The sequence below is a fragment of the Anopheles darlingi genome, chromosome 3 (assembly GCF_943734745.1).
Source record: "Anopheles darlingi chromosome 3, idAnoDarlMG_H_01, whole genome shotgun sequence".
Taxonomy (NCBI): Eukaryota; Metazoa; Arthropoda; class Insecta; order Diptera; family Culicidae; genus Anopheles; species Anopheles darlingi.
In genome coordinates, this window is record NC_064875.1 from 46,021,601 (window position 1) to 46,041,857 (window position 20,257).

The 20,257-nt window shown below is 44.6% G+C and overlaps 2 protein-coding genes across 2 annotated transcripts; one reads left to right on the forward strand and one right to left on the reverse strand.

Annotated features, from left to right (window-relative positions):
* Positions 1-10,514: 10,514 nt before the first annotated feature.
* On the reverse strand, positions 10,515-12,373 carry LOC125954616 (E3 ubiquitin-protein ligase parkin). The gene is made up of 5 exons (XM_049685075.1): positions 12,094-12,373; positions 11,624-12,034; positions 11,398-11,546; positions 10,997-11,333; positions 10,515-10,913 (listed from the first exon to the last, which is right to left on the reverse strand). The coding sequence occupies exons 1-5, from the start codon at positions 12,349-12,351 to the stop codon at positions 10,599-10,601; spliced, it is 1,470 nt and encodes a 489-aa protein (XP_049541032.1). The 5' UTR covers positions 12,352-12,373; the 3' UTR covers positions 10,515-10,598.
* Positions 12,374-18,950: 6,577 nt separating this feature from the next.
* Positions 18,951-19,801, forward strand: LOC125955535 (protein FAM98A-like). The gene is made up of 3 exons (XM_049686667.1): positions 18,951-19,087; positions 19,160-19,674; positions 19,731-19,801. The coding sequence occupies exons 1-3, from the start codon at positions 18,951-18,953 to the stop codon at positions 19,799-19,801; spliced, it is 723 nt and encodes a 240-aa protein (XP_049542624.1).
* The last annotated feature ends 456 nt before the right edge of the window (positions 19,802-20,257 follow it).

A 20,257-nucleotide genomic window follows, 5' to 3' on the forward strand; every position in this document is an offset into this window, starting at 1 on the left:
GATCCTTGAAGATTTTCTGGAACAAACTGATGGTGGTCTTATAGTAACTGGACGGAGTGTATATTAAGTATGTACATAGTTAGGGTTAATAACTAGTATAGGTAAAAAGAAAATGATATCAATGCAGGTCGGGTTTTTTACAATTTTTCCCGAAAATTAGGCCAAGATAACAAGCTTCAAACTCATAAACTATCAAATGACTAGAAAAGGTCGCGGAATATCGTGTGAAGGGCTACAGGCAACATAAACCGATTGTAATCATTGTATACACAATACGCATATCCAAAATACATCTACTACTACTACTACTACTAGATGCGTTCCTTGCTAATTATTCTTCCACTCGTCGTTGTGGTGCTTATGACACACTCCGTCGACTGTCGTAAGTAACTTTAAATACTAAGCTTATTTTCCGTAACGAATTTTCACAGTATCGTGCTTACTCTTCGCAAGGCAACCAGTGCGGAAAAAATGAAGAATTCCTACGATGTGGTAATCAGGAGGCATGTTTCTGCCGCATCGGATTCTACCGTTACAATAACCAGTGTCTCAAGCGAAGCGACTGCTTTCCGGGGGCTTTTCATTTGAAATGCAAAACGAATGAAATCTCTCTCCAATGCAATAAGGGGCCGGCGTGCTACTGCAATTCAGGATTCATACAATACAAAAATTATTGCTATCTGAAATCAACTTGCGTACCAGTAAATAAATGATACACAATAATGGCCAATATTATTACGCGTGTGTAGCCCGCACAACGGCAATCTTTATTATACATTTACAGATTAGACAACCCTTTTTATAAAGAAAACATTGTAGCTGATTCATGCGCAAAGCACATGCGGACAATTGTGATCCAACATAATCCGTGCAATCACACGTGCGTGTTATAGATGAACAAAAGAAAAGCATATTCGTAGAGCAAACGAAGTATATAAGATAATTCCTACACTGAGCCGAGTGTCAGTATCCGACCAAGTCTATAAAATATAGGCATCCGAGATGAGCAAGTTGCTAAGAGTTGTGTTGTCTGCTTTTGCGGCATTGACCATCATGTCGGAAGTGCAAGGTACAAAACGGTCTTCCTCTTATAAGAGAAAACCCATTTAAGTTATTTATCTGTCTCTTTACAGCTAGCTGTTTAGTGCACGACTGTCTCCCGAATGCAGAGTTTGCCTATTGTGGTACAGCATGCCCAGCGACCTGTGAGAAACCAGAACCAAACCAGTTGTGCACCAAACCATGCGTACCCGGTTGCTTCTGCAAGGAAGGATATGTTCGAAACGAGCATAATCAGTGCGTACTCGAGTGCGAATGCCCGAAGCCAGTACTTATACCGTAGTCGATATTCAATAAACCTTATTTAATTTCGAAAAGTAACATCACTTCTGTCCTCTAAGCAACTATCACTGGATTCCACAACAGGATAATATTTAGCTAAGCATTTTAATTGAGTTTATCCAAAATACGAATCACTTATACGGATTCGATCAAATAACGATAGAAATTATGTTGATTTATCATTTGTTGCTTTGTTGAATCAGTAAATAAGACCTAAAAACACTAAGAACAAGCAACAGTGTCACAATCAAAACGATTCATGCCCATATTCTACATTCATATCATACGTCACTCATGATTCATCAATCCATTTAAACATAAAATATATTACATAACTTTGTATCTATCTACTCGATGTAGGTCAATTATGCATACATCATCCCTGGTTCTTTGATATCGCATTAAGCCACCTCACAGAAACAAAAGCAGCGAACTATGCATGATGGCCACACTTCTGCCTCCGCGTGAACCACGCAATTCTAAAACACGTGCGCAGATGCACGTAAGTGTGCCGCTTCCATGACAAATAACTAAGGTACTAGAAGCAGCCTTCAAATCTTTGAATTAGAAAACATGTTTCTGTCGACAAATGCATATCGGAATCAGCATGCAAACTTGAACCATCACAAATAAAGTGTAATACTAATCTCCAACCTCCCAGCAACAATGTTTCTGCCAATAGGTACAATAATCTTTGTTACAAACGTTCAACGTGCACACGAATTTAGCAGAAATCACGAAGCGGGATTAGTAATAAATATCATTTTCAAGCCACTGCTGGTAGACTACAACAACAATAATTTACAAATCGCATTAAGTAGTTTATATTGCTCTATTCATACATCCACAAATCAATTGATTCCTTGATGAGGAATGGTATTAACTATTCGCCTTTCAACTAATAGACACTCATGGTGCCGCGAGCTCTAATGCTGCCGTGAGTTCTAACATGCATTCAAACCTGTTCGAACGGTATTTCTCTGGGAAAATATAAGCTGAGTGGATGCTAATAACTGGTGCAGATGATTCGTCGCAAAGAACCCGTCCACAATAATGCATCGTTCCGTAAGACTCATGCGATAACACGTACGCGTACAAGAATGTACAAACAAAAAAATCTTCGCGGGGTGAGTGTCTTCTTAGTCTGACGGAACTATATAAAATGAACCATGTGGTACATTCCTCATCAGTATCCAACCAGTTATTCAAGTCAACTCAAGAAACCCCAAGGATGAACAAGGTACAAGGAATTGTGCTGACTACTTTTGTAGCAATGACCATCATTGCCGCGGTACATGGTATGTAACGCTAGCGTAGATGATGGTCACAGTTATGATGTATGAAGAATATCAATCCATCGATCTTTTTGCAGCTGGCTGTATTGATAACAAGTGTGGTTTGAATGAAGAGTTCCTAGAATGTGGCACGGCATGTCCAGAGACCTGCGATAAACCAGAACCAAACAAGGTCTGCACCCTGCAATGTGTTTCCGGTTGCTTCTGCAAAAAAGGCTACGTCCGAAACGAACACAACGAGTGTGTTCTGCCGTGTGAATGTCCATGCTACGAAGCTTTTAAAGCTGTTGTTGATAAATAAAATGTTTGGCAGTATATTGAAAAACATGTAATTTCAAACCGTAGTTATTGCGTTTTAAATTCCACAGCTGGTTTGCAGAAATCAATCAATGCCTAATCGTGAGTTATGGAATTATATAATATGCATTAATAAAACAGGTAATTTCTCGGCACTCTGTTTCGATTTCAAGAATAGCCGAAAGTGTATACAAAAATGCTTTATAAACATCTTGGGCAAATTGTTTGATAAACACGGCGAGCTATTTGTTCTTTGCTCGTGATGTATAAATTGGACGACGAAGCTTCATAGTCGTCAGTACTTATTTGCAAGGAAAACAATTTATTCCTACAACGCATTGAGCCTAACTTCTTCAGTACGAAAGTCCGAGTGGAAGCAACAAAGATCACCATGCGTTCGGTAATTATCAGTACTACACTTCTCGTGGTGGTATTTCTAGCACAGTCTGTATCCTGTTGTGAGTAAACCGAATATGAAATATCTCTGAAGATCGAGAAAATATCGATTGAACACTTCTATTATTTCCTCAGTTAATATATGCGGAAATCGTGAGGAGGCGCTCTACTGTGCCAATCAGAAAAGTCCACTATGTTACTGCATTAAAGGATTTGTCAAATTCAAAAACAGTTGTATACCGGAACGTTCATGTATTACAACTGGCATACCACCTTTGAATTGTCCTCCAGGTCAAATTGCTACACTATGTGGTAATGTACTCCACTGTCGATGTATACCGGGATGGATGAAATATCGAGATGCATGCTTTCAGCGCATTACATGCAAACCCTACACACCAAATATACATTGAGTTGAATAATAGACCAACATAACAACGCTTTATTCAATCATACAATTACAAGCAGTTCATCGGGGCGGGTGTATAAAATATTGGCAATAAAATGAAACTAACGTTTCAAAAATCACGAGAATCTTTACGCAGACGATGACGTTTAATAAGAATATCAAACATCACACAAAAACGATCAAATAAACAGTATCCTGGTATAATCTTTGTTCAGAGCCGCCAACTCTACCAAGACTACCAAACTATACAAATCGAAAACTATCCCAAATCGATATCTGCCAATGCTAAAAAAAATTAACGTAACTCATCATGATAGAGAGAATGACTGAGATTTTTTAAAATAGCGTGTTCAACGAAGTTAAATTTAAAGAAAGTGGTTTGCTTTACATTTACAGTTATAAGCAATAGTTGATTCGAACAAATACAACAGGAATATCTTAAAACGGGCTGTTTTACGAGTCAAATAGTTATTCGTTACTGAGAGTCACAAGAATACAATGGAATATGGGCGAATAACGACACACCAGTCAAACTCCCATTCCTTTAACACATCGTAACAATAGTCCTATTGAGCGTGACGTACATCAGGCATTACTACATCGTTGTTGACTATACACTGAACAAGCGGTACCACAATATTAACAAAACATTTGATAAAAAAAAACCGAGATGTTGATTACAAACAACTCCTGAACCTTCGTGCTAGTTTGCTTTGGGTGTTACATTTTGAAATCAACCAACTTAGCGCATGTTGTGCATTATTGTATCCTATAAATGGAGTACATTTTACACACATTTTGCTGATATTCAGTACGAACTGTACAATGCCCAACATGCATCTCTCGTTAATTGTAGATGCGTCGATTGTGACATCGCTGCTGGTGAATTCTGTTTCCTGTGGTAAGTTCTTCAACTCCGAAAGATGGTAGCTATTGGGACAAACGTATTCAAGATGTACTGCTGTTTCACAGAACAAAAATGTAGACCGGAAGAAGAGCTTCTGCAGTGCGGCAATCAGACCGAATGCCACTGCCGTTTCGGATCAGTCCGGTACGGTCAAAAATGTTTATCTGTTAAAACGTGCGAACCATTCAAGGACAAAATGGATTGCAGACGGAACGAAATGCGTCTTAAGTGCGGAAAGACGAGCGTGTGCTACTGCAGACCAGGATACGTGTTGCATAGAAATGCTTGCATTGTAAGATCAGCGTGTAAAGCAGTAGGAAAGTAATAATTATCAAAGATTAGATACACCGTTCTATCGGTCTGCTAGTTTGGACAGAGTTTCCCATTTCTTTCTGTAAATGATGCGAAGGGAATATGTGCTCTACTTGTAATTAATAGACATTGAAAATAAAGGTGTCAAGCCTAATACATAAAGTGTTTCATTATTTGTAATATGTAAAGTGATTCATTAAGTGTTTCATTTTTAAGTGTTTCACATTTAACACACCAAAGAGAAAATGAAACTAGCCTTGAACGATCTGTACACATTTTATTATATTTTTAATAGAATAAACCCTAAAAAAATAAGTTTACGCCACCATAAGATAGAGGAAAAAACCAATTGCAAGATATTCCTACGTTCTGCTAATTGACAGGAGCTTTCATTAATTGAGGCGACAGCAATTGACTATTGAGTGGAGTTGAGTATGCAAATTTTCCGAAAAGATTAATAAATAAGAACTGTACTAGAAGCAGTTATTCCATGATGGTTTGTGTAAATATTCTTGAATTATGGAGTCTGTTTTCGGCTATAGAGTCAACAATTCATTTAGCTACCTTAATTCGACATAAGACTTACTACCAAAAATCTTTATTTACGCGTGATTGCGGCCTATAAGACACATGTTTTGAAATAAATCTGTTTCAAAACGAATCATTCCGAATGCTTAAAGTAGAACTTGTTTTATCCAGCACACAGCACACGATGCGTCACGGCCATCTAGTCATCACGAAGCTAGTTTATTGTTTTCTTAAGAAATGAGTTACTATCGCGTTTGGTATTATATTTGGTATACAATGAGAAATCCGCGCAACATCGATATACGATGTATAAATGGATTGGATTTGACTTCACAAAGCCAGTTCAAATCGTGTGAAGGAGCTAGGAACAAGATGCGTTCCTTGCTAATTATTCTTACACTCGTCGTTGTGGTGCTTATGACACACTCCGTCGACTGTCGTAAGTAACTTTAAATACTAAGCTTATTTTCCGTAACGAATTTTCACAGTATCGTGCTTACTCTTCGCAAGGCAACCAGTGCGGAAAAAATGAAGAATTCCTACGATGTGGTAATCAGGAGGCATGTTTCTGCCGCATCGGATTCTACCGTTACAATAACCAGTGTCTCAAGCGAAGCGACTGCTTTCCGGGGGCTTTTCATTTGAAATGCAAAAAGAATGAAATCTCTCTCCAATGCAATAAGGGGCCGGCGTGCTTCTGCAATTTAGGATTCATACAATACAAAAATTATTGCTATCTGAAATCAACTTGCGTACCAGTAAATAAATGATACACAATAATGGCCAATATTATTACGCGTGTGTAGCCCGCACAACGGCAATCTTTATTATACATTTACAGATTAGACATCCGTTTTAATAAAGAAAACATTGTAGCTGATTCATGCGCAAAGCACATGCGGACAATTGTGATCCAACATAATCCGTGCAATCACACGTGCGCGTTATAGATGAACAAAAGAAAAGCATATTCGTAGAGCAAACGAAGTATATAAGATAATTCCTACACTGAGCCGAGTGTCAGTATCCGACCAAGTCTATAAAATATAGGCATCCGAGATGAGCAAGTTGCTAAGAGTTGTGTTGTCTGCTTTTGCGGCATTGACCATCATGTCGGAAGTGCAAGGTACAAAACGGTCTTCCTCTTATAAGAGAAAACCCATTTAAGTTATTTATCTGTCTCTTTACAGCTAGCTGTTTAGTGCACGACTGTCTCCCGAATGCAGAGTTTGCCTATTGTGGTACAGCATGCCCAGCGACCTGTGAGAAACCAGAACCAAACCAGTTGTGCACCAAACCATGCGTACCCGGTTGCTTCTGCAAGGAAGGATATGTTCGAAACGAGCATACCAAAGTGGACTATGATATATAACACTACTCCCCCCTTAATTTCGAGGCTTCCGTACAGCGCGACCGTATCTAGTGTAGTATGTAGTATTTTCTATTGGAGGTTCCTCTTCGGTTAACACATTTCGGGGATCCTCTTCGGTTAAAACATTTTCTATTGGAGGTTCCTCTTCGGTTAACACATTTCGGGGATCCTCTTCGGTTAAAACATTTCCAGATGTTTGTTCATCGTCAAAAAACTCAATCGGATGTTTTTTTAGTTGATGGCTTCTTCGCTTAATAATTCCAAATTCTGTTTTACATTCGTACAATACCATTCCTAAACGTTTTGTTATGATAGCTTTCATCCATGCTATCGTATTAGGTAATCGGTAATCTCTTGCAAAAACCACTTCGCCAACTTCGAAATTCATTCTGAGTTTCTTCTTCAAAACATCTTTCTTCAAAACAGGAACTAACGGAGTTCCCCATTTCCCATCTGCCGCCGATGCCTTAGTAATTATTTCGCTTTTTTCTAAACGATCCAATTCATCTTCTACCTTCTCCTTGAAAGCAAACGGAACTTTTCTGGGTTTGAAAAAATTTGGCACTGCTCCTTCGATCAAAGGTAGATGCACTTTCGTATTTTTCAAACAACCCAAGTCACCATTGAAAACTGATTCGTGCTTTTTCAAAATGTTTTCCAAGGTTTCTGAATTTACTTCGGGCACTGACAAAACGCAGAAATCTATCTTCAAACCCCATCTAGACATCGTTTGTCTTCCAAGCAATGGGTGCCGATTTCCATCGAAAACGAAAATCTCCTCCTTGGATACGTGATTTTTGAACTTCATTTCAGCCACAAACTTTCCAAGAGCACGGAAAACACTACCGTTATAGCACAAAAACTCTTCTTTCACATCGGTTTTTAACGTTTCGTAAGGAAATAGGTTGTCGAATAATGCTTTTGAAATTGCATTCACAGGGCTTCCGGTATCTACTTCAAATTCAATTGATCTCTTGTTTACGAAAACTTCTTGCAATACAGGCGGGAGATATTCGACGTTATTTAAACGTAAATGACTTATCTTTGGCGATTTCTGTTCATGTTTCTTTTCCGACGAATAATTCTTGGCAGTGCACACTTTGCCCAAATGTCCTTTTTTCTTACAAAATTTGCAAACGTAATTTTTATACTGGCATTTTCGAAAATCGTGGTCTCCTTTTCCACAACTAAAACATTTCAGTTCTTCTTTCTTTGGCCTTTCAATCTTGGTATTTGCTTTTTGAATTCGAAAAACTGTACCACGTTGTAAAAGAGTCGCTTCCTTTTTCATTGCCAATTTCACCAATTGATCGTAGGTTGCTGAGATTTCTTCTTCACAAATGCGATCAAAAACTGGACCACGGCGTAATCCCACTACGAACATGTTCTTAACCATTTCATTCAAATTTCCTCCAAACTCGCAACTGCTCGACAGCTTCTTTAAACGAGTTGCCCATTCCACGATTGTTTCGGTGTCCCCTTGACGTGCTTCAAAGAAAATCGAGCGTTCCCGAAAAACAACCACTGTCGGCATAAAGCGTTGCCGTAAAACACCACAGAGTTCATTAAACGTTTTTTCTTCTGGTTTACTCGGAAAACACAGATCGCGCACGATTTGGTACACTTCGACGGAAACCGAAGTTAAAAGAAGGGCAGCTTGCTTTTCATCGTCGTCCAAATCGTACGCCACGAAGAATCTTTCCAGGCGCTCCTGGTAAATCGGCCAGGAATCTTCAATGTTGAACTCTGGTGGCTTATTCATTTTTCTCTCGTCGCCAATGTAACGTATTGGTTTATTCTTCTTCAATACTGTTAACTTACTAACCGCCTGGTTGCTCTGCCTTATATATATTTCTAGCATAGCAACCAAAGTGGACTATGATATATAACAAAAAGTAACATCACTTCTGTCCTCTAAGCAACTATCACTGGATTCCACAACAGGATAATATTTAGCTAAGCATTTTAATTGAGTTTATCCAAAATACGAATCACTTATACGGATTCGATCAAATAACGAATGAAATTATGTTGATTTATCATTTGTTGCTTTGTTGAATCAGTAAATAAGACCTAAAAACACTAAGAACAAGCAACAGTGTCACAATCAAAACGATTCATGCCCATATTCTACATTCATATCATACGTCACTCATGATTCATCAATCCATTTAAACATAAAATATATTACATAACTTTGTATCTATCTACTCGATGTAGGTCAATTATGCATACATCATCCCTGGTTCTTTGATATCGCATTAAGCCACCTCACAGAAACAAAAGCAGCGAACTATGCATGATGGCCACACTTCTGCCTCCGCGTGAACCACGCAATTCTAAAACACGTGCGCAGATGCACGTAAGTGTGCCGCTTCCATGACAAATAACTAAGGTACTAGAAGCAGCCTTCAAATCTTTGTATTAGAAAACATAAACTAACGTCTTGAAAGGTAAAAGGGGTAAAAAAATATGCATTTAGTATGGCGATAACCAAGAGCCATGTATAATGGATCTTTATAAACATTACACAATTGCTGGCATTGCATTTGATAAACTTACACCGCATTGATGTTAACGAGCACTAACAACCCAATTCATGCTGTGTTTTCTTTGCAAGGTATAAATAGAACTGCAACTGACGTAAACCACAAGTAAAAATCTTGCTCCAGAAATTGCCCTCAAGATGCGTTCCTTGCTGATAGTTGTTACACTTCTTCCTGCACTTCTCCTCGCACAAGTTGTCATTCGTAAGTTCAGTTTCCTATAATATCAAAAAGCCCTTTAATTTTATTAAAGTAACTCACTAAATCATTGGCTCAGCGGTGGCGAATCCATGCAGACCGTTTGAAATTTCAATGAAATGCGGTTCAAACGTCGGATGTTTCTGTCGACAAGGCAATCTGCGAGTTGGTGAATTATGCATATCGGAATCAGCATGCAAACTCGAACCATCACAAATAAAGTGTAATACTAATGAAGTAGCTCTTAATTGCGGCAGTTCCCTGCAACAATGTTTCTGCCGTTCAGGGTATGTGAGGTACAATAATCTTTGTTACAAACGTTCAACGTGCACACACCTTTAGCAAGAAAACACGTGGGATTATTAATAAATATCATTTTCAAGTCACTGCTGGTAGACTACAGCAACAATAAATCGCATTAAGTAGTGTATATTGTTCTATTCATACATCCACAAATCAATTGATTCCTTGATGAGGAATGGTATTAACTATTCGCCTTTCAACTAATAGACACTCATGGTGCCGCGAGCTCTAATGCTGCCGTGAGTTCTAACATGCATTCAAACCTGTTCGAACGGTATTTCTCTGGGAAAATATAAGCTGAGTGGATGCTAATAACTGGTGCAGATGATTCGTCGCAAAGAACCCGTCCACAATAATGCATCGTTCCGTAAGACTCATGCGATAACACGTACGCGTACAAGAATGTACAAACAAAAAAATCTTCGCGGGGTGAGTGTCTTCTTAGTCTGACGGAACTATATAAAATGAACCATGTGGTACATTCCTCATCAGTATCCAATCAGTGTCCAATCTTGTCACATGATCGTAACTGCCCGTGCTTGTTGACCAACAACTCATACGGACTGTGATGTTTGCAAATGTCTAGAATTCCTCGCGCCCATGATAAAAACTATTTGATAAAAATTTTCCGTTTATTGAAAAAGACTATCAACAATTGAACTACAAACATGTTCAATGAAAATCGTTTCACTTCTCAACCGAACCAATGTGCCGCCATGCAATCGCGGGTCCATTCCGTTTGACAGACCCAACACCACTCGAAACCACATCCGGAGCGTGTGCAGACCATGTGCATACATCCACCGTCCCGCTCTGTTGCCGTTCGACACTTGGGGCACGGTTTCGTCGACACCTTAATCACAATTTTCGTCGCCTCATCCCATCGGGCATCCGATGCTCGCTGTGGATCAATCGCGTACCCATGCTCCCCACTGCTGCCGGGTGTTGTTGGTGTTTCAAAGCACTCCCCCAAATGATAGCCCTGCAGACAGCTACGACAGAACACATACTGCAAATGATTAAGAGAAAGAAAATCACCGGCGGTTAACGTCGAGTGGTCGAGATTGCGGAGGAGCGTCTGGGAAAACATACCCCACAACCACTTTGGCACTGAATTCGACGACATTCGGGTTCCACTAGCAATCCCATGCCGCAACCAGGCTGCGGACACAGCACACCGCCATTCCGTAGAACGTACTCCTCCGTGGCGAAACGCTGATACCGCTCGTACTGTTCCTTTTCCAGTAATTTGAAATGATGCACATCTTCGATGAATGACTGATCACAGCCGGCAGGGCAGCGCAAAGTGTAACCACCGCGGGGATGCTCCACGAACTGTCGTTCCAGTAATCGCGTCACGCAATACTGGCGGAAGCAGTCCAAACAGGATACGTGTCCGTCGGCACAGGGAAACACGAGGATGGTTTCACTGGAATATTGCGAAAATAGAAATCAAAACAAGCCTGTGAAAAGGACAACCCACGTCTTCTCACCTTACATCTGTGCACGCTAGGCAAGGAACGTTTTTGTGGTTCGTTTTGATGAGGTTCAGCGGAGCCGCAAAGTCCTTCTCTCCGCCCGACGAGTGCTCGGAACATTTGAAGAAAAACTCGGAGAACGGGGGCTGTCCTTCGCTGTTTTCCTGTTCAAGCATAGAGAGAGAGAGTATTGATTCGCTATTCCACGGATTGCACAGAATAGCCGTATCTAGCCACTCACCACACAAGGCACTTCGTTCTGCTCACAATGACCGGTGATGCGCTTACGCTTCAACACATCATCCCAGCAGGCGGGATCACGGTGCACGGTAAAGGCACCGCTGCCACAGATACCACAGCGGACACGCAGCTTCCCCGTGCACACCTTCTCGCATTGGGAGCAGTAAACGAAGAAGTGCGCTTTGCGTCTTTCCGCTGGTGCACCATCCGCCGAGGGTTGATCATTCACCTCCGTCAGTTCAACCATCGTCTCGGAAAGGGGTCCCTGTGGCACTACTGACTGGGGTTCATCCTCGGACACCTCTTCGGCGATGGACGCACCACCTAACGATTGCTTTTGTTGCCCTCGACGGACTGGTGGTGGTCTCGTTTTGATTGCATGGATAATCGATTGTTGGCCTAGATCACATTCCTGCAAATAAAACGATCGTTTACGCTTCTTTCCCCCTAATGCACACCGCCAATACTCACCCTGATTGTCGTCGTGTCCGATAGCTCGCGGCCGGCGAAGATGATCTTTAGTTCGGCCGGTTCCAGTCCGAGTTGTGGTGCCACCATCTCCTTAACTTCCTTGATTTCCATGTGCGGTTCGAGGCTGACGGCAAGAGTACTGCCCGTATTCGTCTTTACGTACACGCTCAGCGTGTTCGAGAGTTTCTTTTTACCGAACGAAAAGATCGCCAACATACTGTGCAGCAGTTCTCTAATGAAATTGAACAGATCAAACATTCCGCACGGCCGAAATTCCCTCGTCCGGGATCTTGGTTCAACAACAAAATAACAATGAGCTGTCACGAACAGCTGATTCGCTCGTTAGTGTGCGTGCGTTTGACGTCTTCAACGGTCGCGTGGCGTCAATAGGTACATAAGGGTTAAAAATTGATCTTAAACATTGAACATTTCTGTGGGCAAAATCATACAAAAATTATGCGACTAGTAAGCTGAAGTCATAAACAATTAAAGCTACCTTGCATCCTTTTATTTCCAGATCATTGAACCGATCCTCAAACGCAAGTGGAAGGAAAATGTAACGGCCATGCCAGGGTTTTTCGAGCAATGATTTCGCATTAATCCCATCCCGTTTTCCTCTCAGATGGTTCGTAGACTGTGTGCAACATAAAGCATCCCTCATTTTTGTCTTCACGGTGGCTATGATGGTTACAGTGCGATTCTCTTGAGAGCAGCGTCCATTATATTCTCACGGTCCGATGTGGTCCGATGTGGCCCGATCGGATATCGAACGATGCCGGAAGAGCTACCCACCCGGCGGGTCTAATACGACGTGGCATTGGACTCCCGGCGTACATTCCACTACATATTTCTCTCTCTCTCTTGCTCTGTCTGGGAAGTTAGAGGCCACTGGTCGAAGTCTTTCTAACTTCGGCCGCTCTTCCGGTTTCGGTGATGGCGTGTTCGCTCACTTTGGCCACTTAGTTTCCCGCCGTTACGCGACTGTGAACAACAGAAAGCGAAATAAATCGATTTACCGTCGCTCCGGAGTGACGCGCCCGGCCCCAAAAGATGCACAAAATGCACATCAGGGTAGCATAAGAAGGTGTCGAAGGCTGTTGGGAACTGTTGGAAACACATAGGAACAGAAAGGGAAGTCGACAACCCCCCTCTCGACCCTACCTTTTTCCTCATATTGCTCTTCATCAACCAACAGCAACGAATGAATTCCCTGGTTGGTGGTGTCCTGGGTGTAGCGAGCGCACAGATTCGATAATGACGGTGTTGGTGGTGGTCGTCACCACCCCCCCCGTCGTTGTGGTCACCCATCGTCACCCTAACCCTATAGCCCCTCACCTGGTGGTTGGTATGCAACAGTCCGATGCGACCACACCACACAGCACACAAACACGAGTAACGGAATGCACCTCAGGATATCCCGGCATCGTTGCCACAACCGCACTCCCCCTCTAAAAACCCCGTGATGCGCTCTCGCCCCACGATAGCGCTCTTCTGGGAAAAGTGGCGGAAAACGATCGATGATTGGCTGGTCCTGGCGGGTGGAAGGATTCGATAGCAAAGGGTCGTGTGACGGACGATGGTTCGCGTGCCAACCCTCTCGTGTATGCGTGTTCGTTCGATACGCACAGTATGTGATTATGTGATGCCAGGGGTTACGATGGGTGCCTCAATGATACACCACTCCCCTCACCCCCCCCCCCCTCGCTTTATCCTTTAGGCGCGTCCTTTTTGGAGGGAAACACTTTCTCACATTTTTGCGCTGTCCTGGGGTACAGGAGACTTGCTTGGAGACCACCGGGGGGCACTGTGGGAATCAAAAAAGCGTTGGTTCATTTCTTTTCCTTCTTCTGTACCACCCGAGAGGATTTCAGGGGTGGTAAATGGTTCGCCCAAACCTCTGACACACACCCACACACCCACACATGGTTCGTCCGTCCTCCGACGACACATTCGCATCGATCGAAATCACGACAATTATTCGGTTGGAGACGATTGATCGTGGCGAATGGATGGCGGCTAAAGGATTCGGTTACCAATTAATGCATCTCTGTCAGCCACATCCCCCCCCCCCCTTCACTCCTCTCCCTTTTCATATAGGTTTTGCTCTGCTTTACGGGATTTCAATTTTTTATTTCTCTCTCTCTCTTGTTGTTCCCGTTGCGAACTGTTCGGAGTAAACCTGGCGCGCACACCAGGCGGCCATACCATGCCCGAAAATGTCACCCAGTGTGTCGAGAAGTGTGTGATTACGGGGGAAAATCATTACCGAAACGAAACCGCTACCTAGCGATAATGGTGATGACTGGCATGCGACCGTTGAGTTTGAAGATGATTGGATTTCGTAAACAATTCCATATTTTTGCTCACCCCATGATGATCCACTTCATGGCTTATAAACAGTTGGTAACATTAAGCTGTTCATGAAAATGCAATACTCCAAAACGATTTAACAAACGAATTTTATGCAAGTTTATAAGAATAGTTGACTAATTAATGATACCTAATAAACAAAAGATATAGAAATTGATTTGAAGCTGCCATCTTCGTTCTTAAATTTACGATCACGATTTTCTGATTTTTCAAACTGTATTTCTGTGAACTTACTTAATGTCCTTTTTATCAATTCTGTCAAATTAAAGCATGGAACTATTATTATACTTTGCCAAATATTTTATACAATATTCTACATTAATCTTATTGTTCGTACCAAAAGCTTGTTGATGTGGGTCACCTTCAGCAATATTGTTTAATGTTGTAGATCGGAGATCTATAAATTAAAAAAATTATAGAGGCTCCATAAGGTACAGAGAACGAAGATGAAACACATACGATATGTCATACATTTAAGTCAAGCAATACCTTTATTTTGCTTAAATCTAAATTTGTAAGTTTCTCCTTCAATCAAACGCACAAAAAGCGTAAACGCACTTTCCAGAAATCATTCCACAAACCAACCGCCAAATCCGAAAGTCCCAATCTACCGGATACAGTACCGATCACCGTTACCTCGGCCTCGGGGAAAACATCTTTCTTTATCATTCCCTCTGGTACCATCCACGAGGACACCACCATAAGCTCCCAAAAAAACGCAAACCCCACAAACTGTCGCCAGTGGCGCGAAATTTGATCCATCGACAACGGGGCCAACCGGACTAAAAAATGGACGAAAAGCTATTGACAATCTTCGAGGCGCCCGGGAGCGCCGCGTCTTGGCGCAGCTAGGGGATGCGTCCACTATTGATCAACGCCTCCACGCCCCTCTTCCACTAGCCCTCCTCCCCTTTTGGTTGTTCCGTGGTAACAGGGGAGCAGTGCCCCGAGGAAATAGACGCGCTGCGTAAGGCGAGAGTGGTATAGGTGTGTGTGTGAGCAAACTTCGTTCGAAGCCAAGAACGGTGGCAATATTAGCGCGCAAAATATGGTAACGTTTTTTTTTTTGTTGGCTTTCGTCCCGCCCCAATACTCCATCCATCTATCCATCGATAGTCTCCGCCGCTGTGGCTGACAATCGGAAATCGGTGGAAAAAAGAGGAAATCGTTTCAAGCTACTTGAACGGCCACTGGAAAAGGAAACGCGCTCCATGATCCAAGGTTTCTCCCCCCCCCCCCAAACACACCCCTCCCAGACCACGCGTGCTCAAAACTGTCTGGCCGGCACCGGCTCACAACCGAAGCCGGCTACCGTGGCCGTGGCGGTGACGGTGGCGCCTCCTTCGGCGAAACTCCACCAGGACATTGATTAATTTACTTTCGTCGCTCGAGGGATGAGTTGATTGGAAACTGATTTCCGTCGACGACACGCTTTCCACACACACACACACACACACACACACACACACACACACACACACACACACACACACACACACACACCAAGCCACGCTGTGCGGCCACGGCCCATCGGGGATCGATCGGCGAGACCGAGATTCTCGAACCACAGCGATTGTGTTCGGATTGTTTGTCGCGCGCGGCCTTTTGGTGTGGCAAAGGGTAAAAAGAGCCCGGAAGAACGGAAGGAAGGAATGGGGGTTTGCCGAAGCCCCAACCTCAGCGCCAAGTGTCCGAGTGGTGAACGAAGCCCTACACGCCGCCCGGAGCCCGGCAGCAGTGTGTGAACAGATTGCTGTTTTTCCGGTTGTCCGGTTTGGCTGGAGTGTAATGTGATACGGCATTGAGGCTGTGGTCGCTGACCAGGGAGCCAGGGTGTGAGCGAAGAACAAAAAAAGGATCATAATCGGAACAACCGGAAACCATATGGCATTCAATAGAAAATGTTTTTTTAAATTTTCAACTAATACACACTTATCATTGGCATTTGCAATGTTGGGAAAAGTATGCTGGGCCTACTACAACTAAGCAAAAAAGTTCACAAAGCAATTCTTAAAATATGTTACAAAAATTACTTTCGAGTTTTTCGTTGAATGTTTACTGTTTTGAGGTTTAAAAATAATTTTATAGAATAAAACAATAGTATTTATGATATAACCGTCCTAATAGTATTTATGATAAATCCGTTTATCATTGTTTGATAAACAAATTCGTCGGGTTTTCCAAGAACGAATCAATTTCAACAATCGCATCCTGATCGCGCCGTCACTGCAGAAACCGATCGAAGGAGCGCGCGTTTCGCCGAACGCGCCTTTGGGTGACGACCGGATTCCGGGGGAGCATCGCTCCACTCGTTCACTCCACGTTATCAGAACGCGTATTGGAATGTGTTAGCAAAGTGTGCGGTACCATAGTTTTGCGTGGGGGCCGTGTAGAGATCCTCGCATCGCCAGCGACTAGAGCATCGCCGAAGTGCGTGCGACGACGACACGAGCACCACCCGACGGATAGCCGCGACGGATTGCGCGTGCGCGCTTGCGCTGCACAGAACCGGGAAGAACGGGCGCCAGCTTCTCCCGGCCACTGCACGGCGGCACGTGTCAACGGCGAAAGTTAACGCGAAACTCTCGGCCGGAGCGGTCGTGACGCACACGCACGCTCCCAAAAGCTCCGCGAATACGTTGTATGTGCGCCGCGCGCCGTCGTGTGCAACACGCGCCTTCTGTTCTGTTCGAAAGGCGTGGAGTGGTATCGTTAAATAGAAAGGAAAAAAAAGGAGTTGAAACAATGAATCTCCGTTAATTGAGTCCGGTCCACACCGTAGGCTGTCAGGTAGGCTGACGTGTTTGATAATGTGGTGCGTGTTCGACCGACCGTTCGAGTGTAGTGTGCAGATATCTCGTCGCAGGTGCCGCGGCCCCCTTTTTTGGGGCGTTGTTACAGTGCTGCGTACAGGTGTCACACCACCATCGGTCGGCTGATATCGATTGCTTTCGGTGTCTGTTTTGTAAAGAATTCGAAAGTGAAAAATTGGTGGAAAAGCTAAACCAATATCCAATTGTATCCACGCACGTCTGTCTGCCCTGGCGACGCGTCGCGTTTTTTTGGGGAGGAAAATTGATTTTTATCCTTATCAGGCGTCGCAACTCCGAACTCGAAGGCCTTCTTCCTAGCGTGCGGCGCCCACTTTCTCTCTTTCTCGCGATGCGCGTCGTCGGGCGCTCTTTTCTCTGGTTTCTGTTGTAACCTCCCCCTTCCCCGGGGCTGTCGGTTGTTGCTGTACTGCTGCAATAGAAGGACAGCACCTACCACTGTGCTGACATCACTATATCCCCCGTTCTATTCATTCATAATACGCTTCGACGCCTTTTGTAAGGTTATTACAAAGTTAAAACGCGCGTCCTCGGTCCTCGTGTATGATGCCAGATAGCGCACACACACACAGGGTGGTGAAAGGGTTGTTGGGGTGGGCGGTTTGAGTGACACTTTCCTTCCCGCGAGAAAGAGAGCGCGCGAGAGAGAGTGTCGCGCTGCCCAAGCAAATCAATAAACTTTCTACCGCGACCGCAGCACTATCTACTAGGTGTGTACACCCCCGGGGGGGAGGTGGGCAAGCCAGCCAGCGAGCCAGCTAGCTAGTATTTCCCGAAAGTGTATGCTCCTGTAGGTGCAAGCACGCGTCCGCGCCTATGTACTATGTGGCAGCCGAAGGTAGCGAGGGAACTAGGGTAAAAGGGAGTGATAATGACGCGCTGTCCTGGTGGGACGGTAGTGGATGACGTTGGCTGACCGATAGGAAGGTCAGTTCGGTGTACAGTGATAAAGAGAGAAAGAGAGCGAGAGAGTCCTTCGTCATCGTCGTCGTCGTCGTCGGTACCGTGCCGTGGATGGACATTCCTGGACGGTAAAGCGGCTGGGGAACACCTAACCTCAAAACGCACCCTGTCAAAGCCTGCTGTTTGTCATTTGCATTGCGATCGAAAACAAAGGTTTCCTTTGATTTCTCCGCTTTTGTGGCAATGAAATAATTATCCTTGTTCTACGTAACTCGTTCTTTAAGGAAAGGAATGCTTTCGTCCCGATCGTGCGATGTGCTTCGTTGGTTTTCATCGATGAAAGTGATCCGGTGTGCAATGCGTGCCTTTCCGGCCAATCGAAAAATGTGAACCCCGGTAAAGCGGGTAAAGTGTGCTCCTGCTCTTGCTGTCAAGTGTTACGCGGTGGTTCCACCGGATGACTGCCGGCCGAGTGGCCGCGGTACTCGCGGTCGTTCCTACGCACACGCCTCTCCCTGGTGTCGCCTGCCGCCTGGAGTTTTGACGAACTTGTGGCGCAGCGCCGGGCTATAAATAGTTTATAATTGGTTTAGTGGAACACAAATAGAGTCCCGGCGGTGAAAGGATCGGAACGGAAAGAATCCTACCCCCCGCTGGGTCCGCTGGTGTGAGTGAGTGAGTGTGTTTCCAGCGTCTCTAAAAGGCGAACTGGAAAGGGACCGAGATTGGTGGACGGACCCCCATCCACGGGACATGGATTGCTGTAGCAGTAGCAGTGCCAACTACCTGGACTACAGACATCACTCAATGAACAATAACTTTTGCTACCCGTACACGCCCAGCATGCTGCGAAGTGCGTCACCATACCCGATGGCGGCCGGTGGTGGCCGGTACGGTGGCGGCGGCGGCGGCGGTGGTGCTATCCCGGATGCGTATCACCATCGGTCCGGTTACGGAGCCAGCAGTGGCAGCGGCAGCAGCAGCACTGGCGGTATGGGCGGTTATCACGACAATGGTGGCTACGAGAAGTACTACGGTTCCGGCTACCACCATCATCCACATCATCCGCATCATCCGCATCATTCAGCTGGCAGCATGATGGGTTCTCTGGCCTCCGGTCACGGTGTTGGTGGTGGTGGTAGCTATGGTTCGTCCGGTTACTATGGTAGCTACTCGTCTTCCTATCGCGAGTACGGTGGCTACAATCACTATTACCAGCACCATCATCATCATCACCATCAGTCGCAATCACCGTACTCGCGCGGTGGTCTCGGTGGAATGCCACCTGGCTATGGCCCGGGGGGAGGTGGTGGTGGCGCAGGAGGCTATCTGTATCCTCCCGGCCACCGACACATGGCTAGTGCGAATCCTTCCGCATATCCATTCCACCATCACCTGCAGCGCGATCCGCATCATCAGTATTCGAGCTTCGCTAACTACGGCAACGGTAGCAGCATGACAGCAACGTCCTATCGCAGTAGCCTAGGATCACTCCAAACAGAACAATCTTCCAACGGTGGCTCGAAAACCCAGCAGCAGCAGCAGCAGCAGCACCATCATCATCAGCACGGTTATTCGACATCCCAAGGCTTCGGTCACAATGATCGAGCCAGCAACACGAACCAGACAGAGGGTGGCGGTGTTACGAACGCGAGCGGCAGTTCACCATCAACGGCAGCGACGTCCTTGTTCCAGGGAAACACTGTATCGAACGGATTTTCCACAGCCGCCAGCAGTGCAGAGTATAGTCCACTGTCCGCTTCGTACGGTCCAGCAGACAGCCCCCAGCTTCCGCTCCAGCAACAGCAACAAAAGCAGCAACAGCAGCAGCAGCAGCAGCAAAGCCAAAACGAATCAACGGCCGAGAATGGGGAGTCTCCAACGCCCACGTCAGCAACAGGTATGTACACGCGACAACCCCACACACACACACACACACACGTACCCACACACATGCACACTTGAATAACCGAATGTGAGTGTATATGTGCACCGGCGACGGTCGCCGCCCCCCTCCCAACGAAGCCAGCGCCGAAATGGTCGTTCTCATGGTAACCGTT

What these genes read in the sequence shown, in the direction of transcription:
- LOC125954616 (XM_049685075.1), bottom strand. Translation starts at nt 12,351, where the DNA reads ATGTTTGATCTGTTCAATTTCATTAGAGAACTGCTGCACAGTATGTTG. An exon ending in CGGACACGACGACAATCAGG is followed by an intron (nt 12,035 to 12,093) that starts GTGAGTATTGGC and finishes TTTTATTTGCAG; the next exon opens with GAATGTGATCTAGGCCAACA. An exon ending in CTAGCGTGCACAGATGTAAG is followed by an intron (nt 11,334 to 11,397) that starts GTGAGAAGACGT and finishes GCAATATTCCAG; the next exon opens with TGAAACCATCCTCGTGTTTC.
- LOC125955535 (XM_049686667.1), top strand. Translation starts at nt 18,951, where the DNA reads ATGGATTGCTGTAGCAGTAGCAGTGCCAACTACCTGGACTACAGACAT. An exon ending in ATGGCGGCCGGTGGTGGCCG is followed by an intron (nt 19,088 to 19,159) that starts GTACGGTGGCGG and finishes TTACGGAGCCAG; the next exon opens with CAGTGGCAGCGGCAGCAGCA. An exon ending in GACAGCAACGTCCTATCGCA is followed by an intron (nt 19,675 to 19,730) that starts GTAGCCTAGGAT and finishes TCGAAAACCCAG; the next exon opens with CAGCAGCAGCAGCAGCAGCA.